This window comes from Oncorhynchus mykiss, chromosome 31 (genome assembly GCF_013265735.2).
Source record: "Oncorhynchus mykiss isolate Arlee chromosome 31, USDA_OmykA_1.1, whole genome shotgun sequence".
NCBI lineage: Eukaryota > Metazoa > Chordata > Actinopteri > Salmoniformes > Salmonidae > Oncorhynchus > Oncorhynchus mykiss.
This window is the reverse complement of record NC_050571.1, coordinates 12,470,002-12,488,078: the sequence shown is the minus strand read 5'-3', so window position 1 is coordinate 12,488,078 and position 18,077 is coordinate 12,470,002. Positions and strand designations below refer to the sequence as shown.

The window sequence follows — 18,077 nt, the reverse complement described above, 5'->3', positions numbered from 1 at the left end:
ATGAGTGCTATCTGACTGTTAATGAGTGTTATCTGACTGTTAATGAGTGTTATCTGACTGTTAATGAGTGTTATCTGACTGTTAATGAGTGTTATCTGACTGTTAATGAGTGTTATCTGACTGTTAATGAGTGTTATCTGACTGTTAATGAGTGCTATCTGACTTAATGAGTGTTATTGGACTGTTAATGAGTGTTATTGGACTGTTAATGAGTGTTATCTGACTGTTAATGAGTGTTATTGGACTGTTAATGAGTGTTATCTGACTGTTAATGAGTGCTATCTGACTGTTAATGAGTGCTATCTGACTGTTAATGAGTGTTATTGGACTGTTAATGAGTGCTATCTGACTGTTAATGAGTGTTATCTGACTGTTAATGAGTGTTATCTGACTGTTAATGAGTGTTATTGGACTGTTAATGAGTGTTATCTGACTGTTAATGAGTGTTATCTGACTGTTAATGAGTGCTATCTGACTGTTAATGAGTATTATCTGACTGTTAATGAGTGTTATCTGACTGTTAATGAGTGTTATCTGACTGTTAATGAGTGCTATCTGACTGTTAATGAGTGCTATCTGACTGTTAATGAGTGTTATCTGACTGTTAATGAGTGTTATCTGACTGTTAATGAGTGTTATCTGACTGTTAATGAGTGTTATCTGACTGTTAATGAGTGTTATCTGACTGTTAATGAGTGTTATTGGACTGTTAATGAGTGTTATTGGACTGTTAATGAGTGTTATCTGACTGTTAATGAGTGTTATCTGACTGTTAATGAGTGCTATCTGACTGTTAATGAGTGTTGGGGAACCGCAGACTTCCGTCTCAGGGTGTAGCACCATGTTTCTGTTCATGTAGAATGTGGACCAGGTCTGTGTCCCGAACTTCAGCCTATTCCCTTCATAGAGCGCTTCATTTGATCAGAGCCCATAGGGAATTAGGAACAACGGGGTGTCGTTGGGGACACATCCAGTGGTCAACAGGGTGCCGTTGGGGACACATCCAGTGGTCAACAGGGTGCCGTTGGGGACACATCCAGTGATCAACAGGGTGCCGTTGGGGACACATCCAGTGGTCAACTGTCCTCTTGTTCCAGCCCTGTTGTGAATTTGATTTGCCCCTCTGTAGAAGACCTACAATACAAATCTATGGACTCTAGCTCCAGTATGCAATGACTAATTCCCCAAACATATGATCATGTACCTGTAAATGCCTGCTATCTTTCTGCTCTTAGGTTAGTCTGTTGTCTCCTGATGTTCTATTGATTGATCTCTCCTCAACCGTTAGGGGGCAATGTTGATTATACAAATACACCAGCTCAAACCTATAGTGAACACACACACAGGAGGCACAGATATGGACATGATCAATTAAGTGTCTAGCATTTTGTCCTCAACATCAATGGATCATCAACTACATTCAGCCGCAGACCCATTTATTTATTGAGTGGATGGGAAGGAGGCTGAACATAATTACAAATAATTGGCAGACTGCAAATTGACCACAAAAAAACACAAACAGATATATTTGACTAAAACATCATTTCAAACCTTGCTGACATTTGTATATGATCACATAAATGTATGAATACTTTGGAACAGACTGTTTTTTCTCAGAAAACTTGGTGGGCTGCAGACCACCAGTTGGCGGAACACTGGCCTACTGTGTATAACAATAGGTTCCCGTCACGTTAGACTGATTCAGAGGATCAATTCACACCACTCTTTTTGAATAAACATGCTTGAGATAGGGAAACATTTATTTTTAAATCTTTAGGCTATGTAATTTCTAATGGATACGTCATTGCATTAGCCAATATGTTTACTTTTTCAATGTTCACACATATTTATTTTAAAGGGGGGAGTGTTAAATGGCTTTCAGGGCAATGAACTGGAGTAATGGACCGGAACACACACACACATCGATGCCCGAGTTCCGGACCGAGCTATCTGATTGGTGGCGGCGGATGATATGGTGGGCTGTCTACCGCGCGCCCGGGCATCAGGTTACGGTTTAGCTCAAAGAGAGGCGCAAAGCGGGGGACGTCTGGTTCCAAGCAGTGAACGAGAAAGAGCCAGAGGAGGGAGAGAGAGCAAGTCCTGACCCGTGGTAGACTAGACCACTTCTAACTATGAGTCCCTCGTCTACCAGCCTACTGTACAATAAATAACTCCAGACTCAGGGACAAAGAGGACATTGCTAAAGCCCAGCCTACTGCTGCGTGGTGGGCATCCGGGCAGTGCATGCACGAATACATGCTCCAGCTCAGTTGGACCTCTCACATGTTCTATCTAGGACGAATAGGAAATATTCACTACATTAAGTCACTGCAGTTCCCCTGCTCTGGGGGAAGAGAGGAGAAGGGTGGGATGAGGAGAAGAGACGGATAAAGTGTGTTCTGACGGGAGTTCTGACTGATGGATGCGTGTTGTCATCTATTCTATGAAGTAAAGCGACAGATACAGAGAGCGTTGCTGGGAGATGGTATTCACCTGACAAAGACATCGGCCGTTAGGCTACCCTCCTGACAGCAGTACTAGCCTGCAGAGAAACCTCGGTATAGGTTACCTGATCTAACGAGGAACCGGATCGGTGTGACATTAGGGACACATACGCGAAGAAAGAACTTCCCCCGTTTCTTAGCTGCAAGTCAACGGTATCACATTGGCTTTCATCCCGCCTTGAACCTCTTAACAACCGTAATTTAGAGCCAACCGCTGTTGACACGAGCGCTTTGCGGACGGTTCAACCAAGGACAGCAGAGGTTTGAACGGGGATCTGAAGACACGTCGGACAGAGAGACATGTATCTAACATCGACCTCATATGCACCCGACTGACAAACACACAAGCCACAGAAGAAAGCGGTAGATAGCGGCTACTGCACCGCCACGCGCACGGCGGGTCCGGTGCTCTCCCCGGCTCACTCTGTCTCCCGGTTGTGAGAATGGCAGGGGTCGCGTGTTGGAAATGTTACCTCTGGATCTTTATTGTCGTGTTTAGGTCGACGTTACCTTCTGACGCCAAATCACTGGAAACTATAATGTGGAGCACTCAGAATGCAAAGTAAGTGTCATATTTAAAGTCAATAGAGTGTCAAATTTTGCAAATTCGCTTTGTGTGTGGAGAAGGGGGAAGTTAAAAACGGTCTTCAAATTCGCTCTTTTCCAATGATGATGACACATCAAGTTGGCACCCATGACGCGCATTGGTCTGAACTACATTTCGTACCCAAAGTTGTGTCTTGAGATTGGAGGTGAATGTAGGCCCAGTCTACATGTCAGACATGCGATCAGAAGTCAGACCAATATGTTATGGATAGCATTGTGTATTTGGCACATTCCTTAAAGCTAGGATGGGCCTGGAGAAATGTAACCACTTTCAAATGCATAGTCAGAGCTATGGATGCAAGGACTTGACTATCCATTACATCAAAATGATAGTTTAAACCATGTTTTGAGTCTTGTTTACAAACATTGGCGTAGAAGTAAAACAAGAGTAGTATGTTGTGTTCTGATGGGGACCGACAGCGGAACTAAACTCAGGAGGCATTTACAAGTTATATTCTTCAAGAATCAATGGAAATGAAGATAGCCCGCTAGACTGGCTAGTGGAATTTAGTATTTTCAAATATTGCATGTCACATATATTGGACCCAGGCTAGTAAAAATTGCAGTCTACTAACCCCGCTGGCCAGTGCCGAAAATACATAAATTCCATCCCCGTTTATACATTAAAAAGAATGATGTATCAACTAAGGATGATATCTTTAAGACAGCGGTATTCAACCGGGGGTACTGCAGGTGGTTAGCGAAAATAGCCTAGCTGTTTTAATTTAAATGTTTTTCTTATTAATATTGCTGGCAACAACATAGTAAACGAATTTTGAATTGTATAGCCTACATACAGTAGAAAAGAGGAGAATATCTTCTTTCTAATGATGTCAACTCAATTTCTCAACTCCCAATATTAGCAAATTACACCCACTTTGAAAACGCACCCTCTACCAGTGAGTACGGCAAGTAACCCTGACTTTAACCAAGCTTTTAGCGAGTGTGTTTGGAGTTACCTTTGTAGCTAATAGGCTGTTAGTTTACACTTCCTCTGCCAATTATAATGTAGGAGGTAAAAATAATGAAAAACTATCCACAAAATCTATTCATTTAAAATGCTGATTACTTCTCCTTGCCTTTTCATTCACCTGATGATAAGACATTCATTATTTATTTGAGCTAATGTATGATGGAGGTTCCTCTGTCACCGGTTGGTCTGGGAGGGGGTCCCTGGGCAATAAAGGGTAGAACACCCCTTCTTTTAAGCTATAACAGCGTCCCAGTGTGTATTTTCCTCTCCAGCACTCCAGTTTATGGTAGAATGAACAGCGCGCGCAGGCAGCGGAACGAGAAGAGAAAAAAAAGCCACCGGCGAACGGGTGGCAAGTGTCAAGGTGTACTGTAGCCTAGTTTCCAACTCGCGTAATTCACTCAAGGAAATAAAATGTCTCGAACTCTGAACATGCCCTGGCGAGAGAGAAAGCCTTGCCTGTGCACGCGCTGAGCAAGCTTTGGCTGCCTGCGCGCACACTTTCCTAATTATAGTTTCAGAGAGCCATCTCGAGGCTACTGGCAGTAAAATAATGTGTTCTGGTAATATTTATCACCCACAGACTGAGTCTCTCTCTTTACACCCACATCACATGGCCTGTGTATTGAAATAGTTTTCTGCAGCTTTTGGTAAATGCGCAAATCAAATATATTTATAAAGCACGTTTTACATCGGCAGATGTCACAAAGTGCTATACAGAAGTACAAAGAAGTACAATGTATTAATTGTTAACATCACAGGTTCAAGATTTAGCGTGATTGGCAATGCACCAGCATGACACTGTGCATTTTTATGACCACCAATGTCAATTGATCAGTGAAGTCTGGTCTTTGGTTAGTGGGTCAGTATCACTGACTGACCTCTACTCTGGCTGACCTCTAGCGTTCATTATGTCAATGGGTCAGTTTCACTGACTGACCTCTACTCTGGCTGACCTCTAGCGTTCATTATGTCAATGGGTCAGTATCACTGACTGACCACTACTCTGGCTGACCTCTACTCTGGCTGACCTCTACTCTGACTGACCTCTACTCTGGCTGATCTCTACTCTGGCTGACCTCTAGCGTTCATTATGTCAATGGGTCAGTTTCACTGACTGACCTCTACTCTGGCTGACCTCTACTCTGGCTGACCTCTACTCTGGCTGACCTCTAGCGTCCATTATGTCAATGGGTCAGTTTCACTGACTGACCTCTACTCTGACTGACCTCTACTCTGGCTGACCTCTACTCTGACTGGCCTCTAGCGTCCATTATGTCAATGGCAGGGGCAGACGAACAAAACTCCTAATGTTCCTTTCGTTTATTTTCTACTTCTCACCTGACGGCCTATAAAGTTTCTCGTCCTCTCCCTCCTCCCTCCTCTCTCCTCTCTCCTCCCTCCTCACTCCTCCCTCCTCTCTCCTCTCTCCTCTCTCCTCTCTCCTCTCTCCTCTCTCCTCTCTCCTCCCTCCTCCCTCCTCTCTCCTCGCCTGGACACAGCATGCTGAATGCTCGGTTGACCATTGCCAAGCTGACATGTAGCAGGACACTTTGTGTCTCAAATGGCACCCTATTCCCTATATAGTGCACTACCCTATCTTGTGTTTATTAGGTGACTGAGCTGATGCTTTTATACAATAGTCTTTATTTGTACAGCTGATTCCATTGAGATGAAACATCTCAGTCCTTCAGGGTGGGCTTCAATGCTCTACAATGGACTTATGTACACGAAGAGGAGGCTGCTGCTAGGCAGGTCTGAGGGAGAGAAAGAGAGAGATGTCATTTGGAACATTGGGTAATGGTTGAGACGTTGATCGATGAGATTCCAACCTTCTGTACATTCACTTAGCAACCTTCTGTACATTCACTTAGCAACCTTCTGTACATTCACTTAGTGCTGGGCATGTTTTTGATGAATAAAAGTTGTACATTTGCTTTATGAGTAGTGAGTGATCCTAGGGTGGCAACACATACATTCAAAATGATTTCAATGGTTCTTTCTCCATTCTGATTGTTTTATACTGTTCAATTCAACTTCAACATAAAAGTTGCTTTCATTTGAGATCATTTCCACACTGCCACATAGGGCTGCACGATATGGGCAAAACATCTAGGCCTTATTTTTAACCAAATATTACAAATGCGATATGACTTGCGATTTAGATCAAAACACTTGGGTGAACTGTAGGAATCATGGAAATAGAATGATTATTCTAATTATATAGTTAGAATAAACCCACCGGGCACAGACGTCAATTCAACATCTATTTCATGTTGGTTCAACGTCATTTCATTGAAATGAAGTGGAAACAACGTTGATTCAACCAGTGTTCCTAATGGATAACAGCGGGCACATTGAATACAGTTGTTAAACATGCCAACAAATGAAAAAGTCAGGGAGGCATTCATAGAAGTAGGAATTAGAATACTAATAGGATGGATATAGAAGTGTTATTGTGACAGGGTAGGAACCAAAGTGTTGATCAGTGTTTCCCACGGGAGTGGGACCCTCTAATCTTTGGCTACATTAAAGACGTCCTCTAGTGATTTAAAAAAAATATTTTCCTGTTGAAAAGCAACCCAATATGGTGACCGATGTATGGGAAAAGAGAGGGTGTAGTATGGGAAAAGAGAGGGTGTAGTATGGGAAAAGAGAGGGTGTAGTATGGGAAAAGAGAGGGTGTAGTATGGGAAAAGAGAGGGTGTATGGGAAAAGAGGGGGTGTAGTATGGGAAAAGAGAGGGTGTAGTATGGGAAAAGAGAGGGTGTAGTATGGGAAAAGAGAGGGTGTAGTATGGGAAAAGAGAGGGTGTAGTATGGGAAAAGAGAGGGTGTATGGGAAAAGAGGGGGTGTAGTATGGGAAAAGAGGGGGTGTAGTATGGGAAAAGAGAGGGTGTAGTATGGGAAAAGAGAGGGTGTAGTATGGGAAAAGAGAGGGTGTAGTATGGGAAAAGAGAGGGTGTAGTATGGGAAAAGAGAGGGTGTATGGGAAAAGAGGGGGTGTAGTATGGGAAAAGAGGGGGTGTAGTATGGGAAAAGAGAGGGTGTAGTATGGGAAAAGAGAGGGTGTAGTATGGGAAAAGAGAGGGTGTAGTATGGGAAAAGAGAGGGTGTATGGGAAAAGAGGGGGTGTAGTATGGGAAAAGAGAGGGTGTATGGGAAAAGAGAGGGTGTAGTATGGGAAAAGAGAGGGTGTAGTATGGGAAAAGAGAGGGTGTAGTATGGGAAAAGAGAGGGTGTAGTATGGGAAAAGAGAGGGTGTAGTATGGGAAAGAGAGGGTGTATGGGAAAAGAGAGGGTGTAGTATGGGAAAAGAGGGGGTGTATGGGAAAAGAGGGGGTGTATGGGAAAAGAGAGGGTGTAGTATGGGAAAAGAGAGGGTGTATGGGAAAAGAGAGGGTGTATGGGAAAAGAGAGGGTGTAGTATGGGAAAAGAGAGGGTGTAGTATGGGAAAGAGAGGGTGTATGGGAAAAGAGAGGGTGTAGTATGGGAAAAGAGAGGGTGTAGTATGGGAAAAGAGAGGGTGTAGTATGGGAAAAGAGAGGGTGTAGTATGGGAAAAGAGAGGGTGTAGTATGGGAAAAGAGAGGGTGTATGGGAAAAGAGGGGGTGTAGTATGGGAAAAGAGAGGGTGTATGGGAAAAGAGGAATGTATGGGAAAAGAGGGGGTGTATGGGAAAAGAGAGAGTGTATGGAAAGGAGGGGTGTTATGGAAAGCGAATCAGCTATTGTGCAGATTTGTTGCCACTCAAGACCATTATATATTATATTGCTAACCATCTATACTGAACAAAAATAGAGCCATACAGATCCACAGCCATACAGACCCACAGCCATGCAGCCATACAGACCCACAGCCATGCAGCCATACAGACCCACAGCCATGCAGCCATACAGACCCACAGCCATGCAGCCATACAGACCCACAGCCATTCAGCCATACAGACCCACAGCCAAACAGACCCACAGCCATACAGACCCACAGCCATACAGACCAACAGCCATGCAGCCATGCAGCCATACAGATCCACAGCCAAACAGACCCACAGCCATACAGACCAACAGCCATGCAGACCCACAGCCATATAGACCCACAGCCATGCAGACTCACAGCCATATAGACCCACAGACATACAGACCCACAGCCAAACAGACCCGTAGCCATACAGCCATACAGACCCACAGTTATACAGCCATATAGACCCATAGCCATACAGCCATACAGACCCACAGTCATACAGACCCACAGCCATATAGACCCACAGACATACAGACCCACAGCCAAACAGACTCGTAGCCATACAGCCATACAGCCATACAGCCATACAGCCATACAGACCCACAGCCATACAGCCATACAGACCCACAGCCATATAGCCATGCAGCCAAACAGACCCATAGCCACACAGCCTTGTAGATCCACAGCAGATCCATACAGACATGCATCCTCAGCCATAAAGCCATACAGCCACCCTGCAGGAGAACTCATACCCACTTATTAGAACTTAGGAGGGGTAGCCTGGTGGAACAGCCTGATCGCTGTGTTTACCTAGGGGAGGGGTAGCCTGGTGGAACAGCCTGATCGCTGTGTTTACCTAGGGGAGGGGTAGCCTGGTGGAACAGCCTGATCGCTGTGTTTACCTAGGGGAGGGGTAGCCTGGTGGAACAGCCTGATCGCTGTGTTTACCTAGGGGAGGGGTAGCCTGGTGGAACAGCCAGATCGCTGTGTTTACCCAGGGGAGGGGTAGCCTGGTGGAACAGCCTGATCTCTGTGTTTACCTAGGGGAGGGGTAGCCTGGTGGAACAGTCTGATCACTGTGTTTACCTAGGGGAGGGGTAGCCTGGTGGAACAGCCTGATCGCTGTGTTTACCTAGGGGAGGGGTAGCCTGGTGGAACAGCCTGATCACTGTGTTTACCTAGGGGAGGGGTAGCCTGGTGGAACAGCCTGATCGCTGTGTTTACCTAGGGGAGGGGTAGCCTGGTGGAAAAGCCTGATCACTGTGTTTACCTAGGGGAGGGGTAGCCTGGTGGAACAGCCAGATCGCTGTGTTTACCTAGGGGAGGGGTAGCCTGGTGGAACAGCCTGATCACTGTGTTTACCTAGGGGAGGGGTAGCCTGGTGGAACAGCCTGATCACTGTGTTTACCTAGGGGAGGGGTAGCCTGGTGGAACAGCCTGATCGCTGTGTTTACCTAGGGGAGGGGTAGCCTGGTGGAACAGCCTGATCTCTGTGTTTACCTAGGGGAGGGGTAGCCTGGTGGAACAGTCTGATCACTGTGTTTACCTAGGGGAGGGGTAGCCTGGTGGAACAGCCTGATCGCTGTGTTTACCTAGGGGAGGGGTAGCCTGGTGGAACAGCCTGATTGCTGTGTTTACCTAGGGGAGGGGTAGCCTGGTGGAACAGCCTGATCTCTGTGTTTACCTAGGGGAGGGGTAGCCTGGTGGAACAGCCTGATCGCTGTGTTTACCTAGGGGAGGGGTAGCCTGGTGGAACAGCCAGATCGCTGTGTTTACCCAGGGGAGGGGTAGCCTGGTGGAACAGCCTGATCTCTGTGTTTACCTAGGGGAGGGGTAGCCTGGTGGAACAGCCTGATCACTGTGTTTACCTAGGGGAGGGGTAGCCTGGTGGAACAGCCTGATCGCTGTGTTTACCTAGGGGAGGGGTAGCCTGGTGGAACAGCCTGATCTCTGTGTTTACCTAGGGGAGGGGTAGCCTGGTGGAACAGTCTGATCACTGTGTTTACCTAGGGGAGGGGTAGCCTGGTGGAACAGCCTGATCGCTGTGTTTACCTAGGGGAGGGGTAGCCTGGTGGAACAGCCTGATTGCTGTGTTTACCTAGGGGAGGGGTAGCCTGGTGGAACAGCCTGATCGCTGTGTTTACCTAGGGGAGGGGTAGCCTGGTGGAACAGCCTGTGTTTACCTAGGGGAGGGGTAGCCTGGTGGAACAGCCTGTGTTTACCTAGGGGAGGGGTAGCCTGGTGGAACAGCCTGATCGCTGTGTTTACCCAGGGGAGGGGTAGCCTGGTGGAACAGTCTGATCGCTGTGTTTACCCAGGGGAGGGGTAGAGGAACCAAAATGGTTTTCTGTCTTACTGAAGTTGACTTCAGAGATATGAATATTGACAGAGCAATGTGTCAGCGTCTATAGCTGGTGTATAACACTTAGCATTTACTAAGAATCAAACATATTACCTCTCTTTTAGCTTCCACACAGAGTTCTCTATCTGTTTAGTATGCCTGCAGTCTTCCTGCAGTATAGACTCACCAGACATAGTAACTGTACATCTATCTAGCTGCCTCAGCTAACATCCACTTCCTGACCGGCTGACAACACCAGCTGTTTACTGATCTTATTGTGGCTTTAAGCTTCTATTGGATACTGTTGGTTTCAGAAGGCTTTTCCTTATGGAATGGAGCACTATGAGAGAGGCTGTTGGTTTAGGAAGTCGTTTCCCTGTGGAATGGAGCACTATGAGAGAGACTGTTGGTTTCAGAAGTCGTTTCCCTGTGGAATGGAGCACTATGAGAGAGACTGTTGGTTTCAGAAGTCTTTTCCCTGTGGAATGGAGCACTATGAGAGAGACTGTTGGTTTCAGAAGTCGTTTCCCTGTGGAATGGAGCACTATGAGAGAGACTGTTGGTTTCAGAAGTCGTTTCCCTGTGGAATGGAGCACTATGAGAGAGACTGTTGGTTTAGGAAGTTGTTTCCCTGTGGAATGGAGCACTATGAGAGAGACTGTTGGTTTAGGAAGTCTTTTCCCTGTGGAATGGAGCACTATGAGAGAGACTGTTGGTTTCAGAAGTCGTTTCCCTGTGGAATGGAGCACTATGAGAGAGACTGTTGGTTTAGGAAGTCGTTTCCCTGTGGAATGGAGCACTATGAGAGAGACTGTTGGTTTCAGAAGTCGTTTCCCTGTGGAATGGAGCACTATGAGAGAGACTGTTGGTTTAGGAAGTCGTTTCCCTGTGGAATGGAGCACTATGAGAGAGACTGTTGGTTTCAGAAGTCGTTTCCCTGTGGAATGGAGCACTATGAGAGAGACTGTTGGTTTAGGAAGTCGTTTCCCTGTGGAATGGAGCACTATGAGAGAGACTGTTGGTTTCAGAAGTCGTTTCCCTGTGGAATGGAGCACTATGAGAGAGACTGTTGGTTTAGGAAGTCGTTTCCCTGTGGAATGGAGCACTATGAGAGAGACTGTTGGTTTAGGAAGTTGTTTCCCTGTGGAATGGAGCACTATGAGAGAGACTGTTGGTTTCAGAAGTCGTTTCCCTGTGGAATGGAGCACTATGAGAGAGACTGTTGGTTTCAGAAGTAGTTTCCCTGTGGAATGGAGCACTATGAGAGAGACTGTTGGTTTCAGAAGGCTTTTCTTTATGGAATGGAGCACTATGAGAGAGACTGTTGGTTTAGGAAGTCGTTTCCCTGTGGAATGGAGCACTATGAGAGAGACTGTTGGTTTCAGAAGGCTTTTCCTTATGGAATGGAGCACTATGAGAGAGGCTGTTGGTTTAGGAAGTCGTTTCCCTGTGGAATGGAGCACTATGAGAGAGACTGTTGGTTTAGGAAGTCGTTTCCCTGTGGAATGGAGCACTATGAGAGAGACTGTTGGTTTCAGAAGTCGTTTCCCTGTGGAATGGAGCACTATGAGAGAGACTGTTGATTTCAGAAGTCGTTTCCCTGTGGAATGGAGCACTATGAGAGAGACTGTTTGTTGGTTTCAGAAGGCTTTTCCTTATGGAATGGAGCACTATGAGAGAGACTGTTGGTTTAGGAAGTCGTTCCCCTGTGGAATGGAGCACTATGAGAGAGACTGTTGGTTTCAGAAGGCTTTTCCTTATGGAATGGAGCACTATGAGAGAGGCTGTTGGTTTAGGAAGTTGTTTCCCTGTGGAATGGAGCACTATGAGAGAGACTGTTGGTTTAGGAAGTCGTTTCCCTGTGGAATGGAGCACTATGAGAGAGACTGTTGGTTTCAGAAGTCGTTTCCCTGTGGAATGGAGCACTATGAGAGAGACTGTTTGTTGGTTTCAGAAGGCTTTTCCTTATGGAATGGAGCACTATGAGAGAGACTGTTGGTTTAGGAAGTCTTTTCCCTGTGGAATGGAGCACTATGAGAGAGACTGTTGGTTTAGGAAGTCGTTTCCCTGTGGAATGGAGCACTATGAGAGAGACTGTTGGTTTAGGAAGTCGTTTCCCTGTGGAATGGAGCACTATGAGAGAGACTGTTGGTTTAGGAAGTCGTTTCCCTGTGGAATGGAGCACTATGAGAGAGACTGTTGGTTTCAGAAGTAGTTTCCCTGTGGAATGGAGCACTATGAGAGAGACTGTTGGTTTCAGAAGTCGTTTCCTTGTGGAATGGAGCACTATGAGAGAGACTGTTGGTTTCAGAAGTCGTTTCCCTGTGGAATGGAGCACTATGAGAGAGACTGTTGGTTTAGGAAGTCGTTTCCCTGTGGAATGGAGCACTATGAGAGAGACTGTTGGTTTAGGAAGTCGTTTCCCTGTGGAATGGAGCACTATGAGAGAGGCTGTTGGTTTAGGAAGTCGTTTCCCTGTGGAATGGAGCACTATGAGAGAGACTGTTGGTTTCAGAAGTATTTTCCCTGTGGAATGGAGCACTATGAGAGAGACTGTTGGTTTCAGAAGTCGTTTCCCTGTGGAATGGAGCACTATGAGAGAGACTGTTGGTTTCAGAAGTCGTTTCCCTGTGGAATGGAACACTATGAGAGAGACTGTTGGTTTAGGAAGTCTTTTCCCTGTGGAATGGAGCACTATGAGAGAGACTGTTGGTTTAGGAAGTCGTTTCCCTGTGGAATGGAGCACTATGAGAGAGACTGTTGGTTTAGGAAGTCGTTTCCCTGTGGAATGGAGCACTATGAGAGAGACTGTTGGTTTCAGAAGTTGTTTCCCTGTGGAATGGAGCACTATGAGAGAGACTGTTGGTTTCAGAAGTCGTTTCCCTGTGGAATGGAGCACTATGAGAGAGACTGTTGGTTTCAGAAGTCGTTTCCCTGTGGAATGGAGCACTATGAGAGAGACTGTTGGTTTAGGAAGTTGTTTCCCTTTGGAATGGAGCACTATGAGATAGACTGTTGGTTTAGAAGTCGTTTCCCTATGGAATGGAGCACTATGAGAGAGACTGTTGGTTTAGGAAGTTGTTTCCCTGTGGAATGGAGCACTATGAGAGAGACTGTTGGTTTAGGAAGTCATTTCCCTGTGGAATGGAGCACTATGAGAGAGACTGTTGGTTTCAGAAGTAGTTTCCCTGTGGAATGGAGCACTATGAGAGAGACTGTTGGTTTCAGAAGGCTTTTCTTTATGGAATGGAGCACTATGAGAGAGACTGTTGGTTTAGGAAGTCGTTTCCCTGTGGAATGGAGCACTATGAGAGAGACTGTTGGTTTCAGAAGGCTTTTCCTTATGGAATGGAGCACTATGAGAGAGGCTGTTGGTTTAGGAAGTTGTTTCCCTGTGGAATGGAGCACTATGAGAGAGACTGTTGGTTTAGGAAGTCGTTTCCCTGTGGAATGGAGCACTATGAGAGAGACTGTTGGTTTCAGAAGTCGTTTCCCTGTGGAATGGAGCACTATGAGAGAGACTGTTGATTTCAGAAGTCGTTTCCCTGTGGAATGGAGCACTATGAGAGAGACTGTTTGTTGGTTTCAGAAGGCTTTTCCTTATGGAATGGAGCACTATGAGAGAGACTGTTGGTTTAGGAAGTCTTTTCCCTGTGGAATGGAGCACTATGAGAGAGACTGTTGGTTTAGGAAGTCGTTTCCCTGTGGAATGGAGCACTATGAGAGAGACTGTTGGTTTAGGAAGTCTTTTCCCTGTGGAATGGAGCACTATGAGAGAGACTGTTGGTTTCAGAAGTCGTTTCCCTGTGGAATGGAGCACTATGAGAGAGACTGTTGGTTTCAGAAGTCGTTTCCCTGTGGAATGGAGCACTATGAGAGAGACTGTTGGTTTAGGAAGTTGTTTCCCTGTGGAATGGAGCACTATGAGAGAGACTGTTGGTTTAGGAAGTCTTTTCCCTGTGGAATGGAGCACTATGAGAGAGACTGTTGGTTTCAGAAGTCGTTTCCCTGTGGAATGGAGCACTATGAGAGAGACTGTTGGTTTAGGAAGTCGTTTCCCTGTGGAATGGAGCACTATGAGAGAGACTGTTGGTTTCAGAAGTCGTTTCCCTGTGGAATGGAGCACTATGAGAGAGACTGTTGGTTTAGGAAGTCGTTTCCCTGTGGAATGGAGCACTATGAGAGAGACTGTTGGTTTCAGAAGTCGTTTCCCTGTGGAATGGAGCACTATGAGAGAGACTGTTGGTTTAGGAAGTCGTTTCCCTGTGGAATGGAGCACTATGAGAGAGACTGTTGGTTTCAGAAGTCGTTTCCCTGTGGAATGGAGCACTATGAGAGAGACTGTTGGTTTAGGAAGTCGTTTCCCTGTGGAATGGAGCACTATGAGAGAGACTGTTGGTTTAGGAAGTTGTTTCCCTGTGGAATGGAGCACTATGAGAGAGACTGTTGGTTTCAGAAGTCGTTTCCCTGTGGAATGGAGCACTATGAGAGAGACTGTTGGTTTCAGAAGTAGTTTCCCTGTGGAATGGAGCACTATGAGAGAGACTGTTGGTTTCAGAAGGCTTTTCTTTATGGAATGGAGCACTATGAGAGAGACTGTTGGTTTAGGAAGTCGTTTCCCTGTGGAATGGAGCACTATGAGAGAGACTGTTGGTTTCAGAAGGCTTTTCCTTATGGAATGGAGCACTATGAGAGAGGCTGTTGGTTTAGGAAGTCGTTTCCCTGTGGAATGGAGCACTATGAGAGAGACTGTTGGTTTAGGAAGTCGTTTCCCTGTGGAATGGAGCACTATGAGAGAGACTGTTGGTTTCAGAAGTCGTTTCCCTGTGGAATGGAGCACTATGAGAGAGACTGTTGATTTCAGAAGTCGTTTCCCTGTGGAATGGAGCACTATGAGAGAGACTGTTTGTTGGTTTCAGAAGGCTTTTCCTTATGGAATGGAGCACTATGAGAGAGACTGTTGGTTTAGGAAGTCGTTCCCCTGTGGAATGGAGCACTATGAGAGAGACTGTTGGTTTCAGAAGGCTTTTCCTTATGGAATGGAGCACTATGAGAGAGGCTGTTGGTTTAGGAAGTTGTTTCCCTGTGGAATGGAGCACTATGAGAGAGACTGTTGGTTTAGGAAGTCGTTTCCCTGTGGAATGGAGCACTATGAGAGAGACTGTTGGTTTCAGAAGTCGTTTCCCTGTGGAATGGAGCACTATGAGAGAGACTGTTTGTTGGTTTCAGAAGGCTTTTCCTTATGGAATGGAGCACTATGAGAGAGACTGTTGGTTTAGGAAGTCTTTTCCCTGTGGAATGGAGCACTATGAGAGAGACTGTTGGTTTAGGAAGTCGTTTCCCTGTGGAATGGAGCACTATGAGAGAGACTGTTGGTTTAGGAAGTCGTTTCCCTGTGGAATGGAGCACTATGAGAGAGACTGTTGGTTTAGGAAGTCGTTTCCCTGTGGAATGGAGCACTATGAGAGAGACTGTTGGTTTCAGAAGTAGTTTCCCTGTGGAATGGAGCACTATGAGAGAGACTGTTGGTTTCAGAAGTCGTTTCCTTGTGGAATGGAGCACTATGAGAGAGACTGTTGGTTTCAGAAGTCGTTTCCCTGTGGAATGGAGCACTATGAGAGAGACTGTTGGTTTAGGAAGTCGTTTCCCTGTGGAATGGAGCACTATGAGAGAGACTGTTGGTTTAGGAAGTCGTTTCCCTGTGGAATGGAGCACTATGAGAGAGGCTGTTGGTTTAGGAAGTCGTTTCCCTGTGGAATGGAGCACTATGAGAGAGACTGTTGGTTTCAGAAGTATTTTCCCTGTGGAATGGAGCACTATGAGAGAGACTGTTGGTTTCAGAAGTCGTTTCCCTGTGGAATGGAGCACTATGAGAGAGACTGTTGGTTTCAGAAGTCGTTTCCCTGTGGAATGGAACACTATGAGAGAGACTGTTGGTTTAGGAAGTCTTTTCCCTGTGGAATGGAGCACTATGAGAGAGACTGTTGGTTTAGGAAGTCGTTTCCCTGTGGAATGGAGCACTATGAGAGAGACTGTTGGTTTAGGAAGTCGTTTCCCTGTGGAATGGAGCACTATGAGAGAGACTGTTGGTTTCAGAAGTTGTTTCCCTGTGGAATGGAGCACTATGAGAGAGACTGTTGGTTTCAGAAGTCGTTTCCCTGTGGAATGGAGCACTATGAGAGAGACTGTTGGTTTCAGAAGTCGTTTCCCTGTGGAATGGAGCACTATGAGAGAGACTGTTGGTTTAGGAAGTTGTTTCCCTTTGGAATGGAGCACTATGAGATAGACTGTTGGTTTAGAAGTCGTTTCCCTATGGAATGGAGCACTATGAGAGAGACTGTTGGTTTAGGAAGTTGTTTCCCTGTGGAATGGAGCACTATGAGAGAGACTGTTGGTTTAGGAAGTCATTTCCCTGTGGAATGGAGCACTATGAGAGAGACTGTTGGTTTCAGAAGTAGTTTCCCTGTGGAATGGAGCACTATGAGAGAGACTGTTGGTTTCAGAAGGCTTTTCTTTATGGAATGGAGCACTATGAGAGAGACTGTTGGTTTAGGAAGTCGTTTCCCTGTGGAATGGAGCACTATGAGAGAGACTGTTTGTTTCAGAAGGCTTTTCCTTATGGAATGGAGCACTATGAGAGAGGCTGTTGGTTTAGGAAGTTGTTTCCCTGTGGAATGGAGCACTATGAGAGAGACTGTTGGTTTAGGAAGTCGTTTCCCTGTGGAATGGAGCACTATGAGAGAGACTGTTGGTTTCAGAAGTCGTTTCCCTGTGGAATGGAGCACTATGAGAGAGACTGTTGATTTCAGAAGTCGTTTCCCTGTGGAATGGAGCACTATGAGAGAGACTGTTTGTTGGTTTCAGAAGGCTTTTCCTTATGGAATGGAGCACTATGAGAGAGACTGTTGGTTTAGGAAGTCTTTTCCCTGTGGAATGGAGCACTATGAGAGAGACTGTTGGTTTAGGAAGTCGTTTCCCTGTGGAATGGAGCACTATGAGAGAGACTGTTGGTTTAGGAAGTCGTTTCCCTGTGGAATGGAGCACTATGAGAGAGACTGTTGGTTTAGGAAGTCGTTTCCCTGTGGAATGGAGCACTATGAGAGAGACTGTTGGTTTCAGAAGTAGTTTCCCTGTGGAATGGAGCACTATGAGAGAGACTGTTGGTTTCAGAAGTCGTTTCCCTGTGGAATGGAGCACTATGAGAGAGACTGTTGGTTTCAGAAGTCGTTTCCCTGTGGAATGGAGCACTATGAGAGAGACTGTTGGTTTAGGAAGTCGTTTCCCTGTGGATTGGAGCACTATGAGAGAGACTGTTGGTTTAGGTAGTCGTTTCCCTGTGGAATGGAGCACTATGAGAGAGGCTGTTGGTTTAGGAAGTCGTTTCCCTGTGGAATGGAGCACTATGAGAGAGACTGTTGGTTTCAGAAGTATTTTCCCTGTGGAATGGAGCACTATGAGAGAGACTGTTGGTTTCAGAAGTCGTTTCCCTGTGGAATGGAGCACTATGAGAGAGACTGTTGGTTTCAGAAGTCGTTTCCCTGTGGAATGGAGCACTATGAGAGAGACTGTTGGTTTAGGAAGTCTTTTCCCTGTGGAATGGAGCACTATGAGAGAGACTGTTGGTTTAGGAAGTCGTTTCCCTGTGGAATGGAGCACTATGAGAGAGACTGTTGGTTTAGGAAGTCGTTTCCCTGTGGAATGGAGCACTATGAGAGAGACTGTTGGTTTCAGAAGTCGTTTCCCTGTGGAATGGAGCACTATGAGAGAGACTGTTGGTTTCAGAAGTCGTTTCCCTGTGGAATGGAGCACTATGAGAGAGACTGTTGGTTTAGGAAGTCGTTTCCCTGTGGAATGGAGCACTATGAGAGAGACTGTTGGTTTCAGAAGTCGTTTCCCTGTGGAATGGAGCAC

General features: G+C 46.0%; 1 protein-coding gene across 2 annotated transcripts in view; it reads left to right on the top strand.

The window, feature by feature from the left end:
• Window positions 1-1,984: 1,984 nt before the first annotated feature.
• Window positions 1,985-18,077, top strand: part of LOC110504586 (ephrin-B1-like) — a 154,077-nt gene continuing 137,984 nt past the window's right edge. For both annotated transcript variants that reach the window (XR_005041128.1, XM_036969561.1), the window contains exon 1: window positions 1,985-3,066. Coding sequence is in view for 1 of the 2 variants with exons in the window: in XM_036969561.1 (XP_036825456.1) it covers window positions 2,948-3,066 (119 nt within the window). In the remaining variant the exon portion in view is untranslated. The remainder of the gene's footprint in view (window positions 3,067-18,077) is intronic.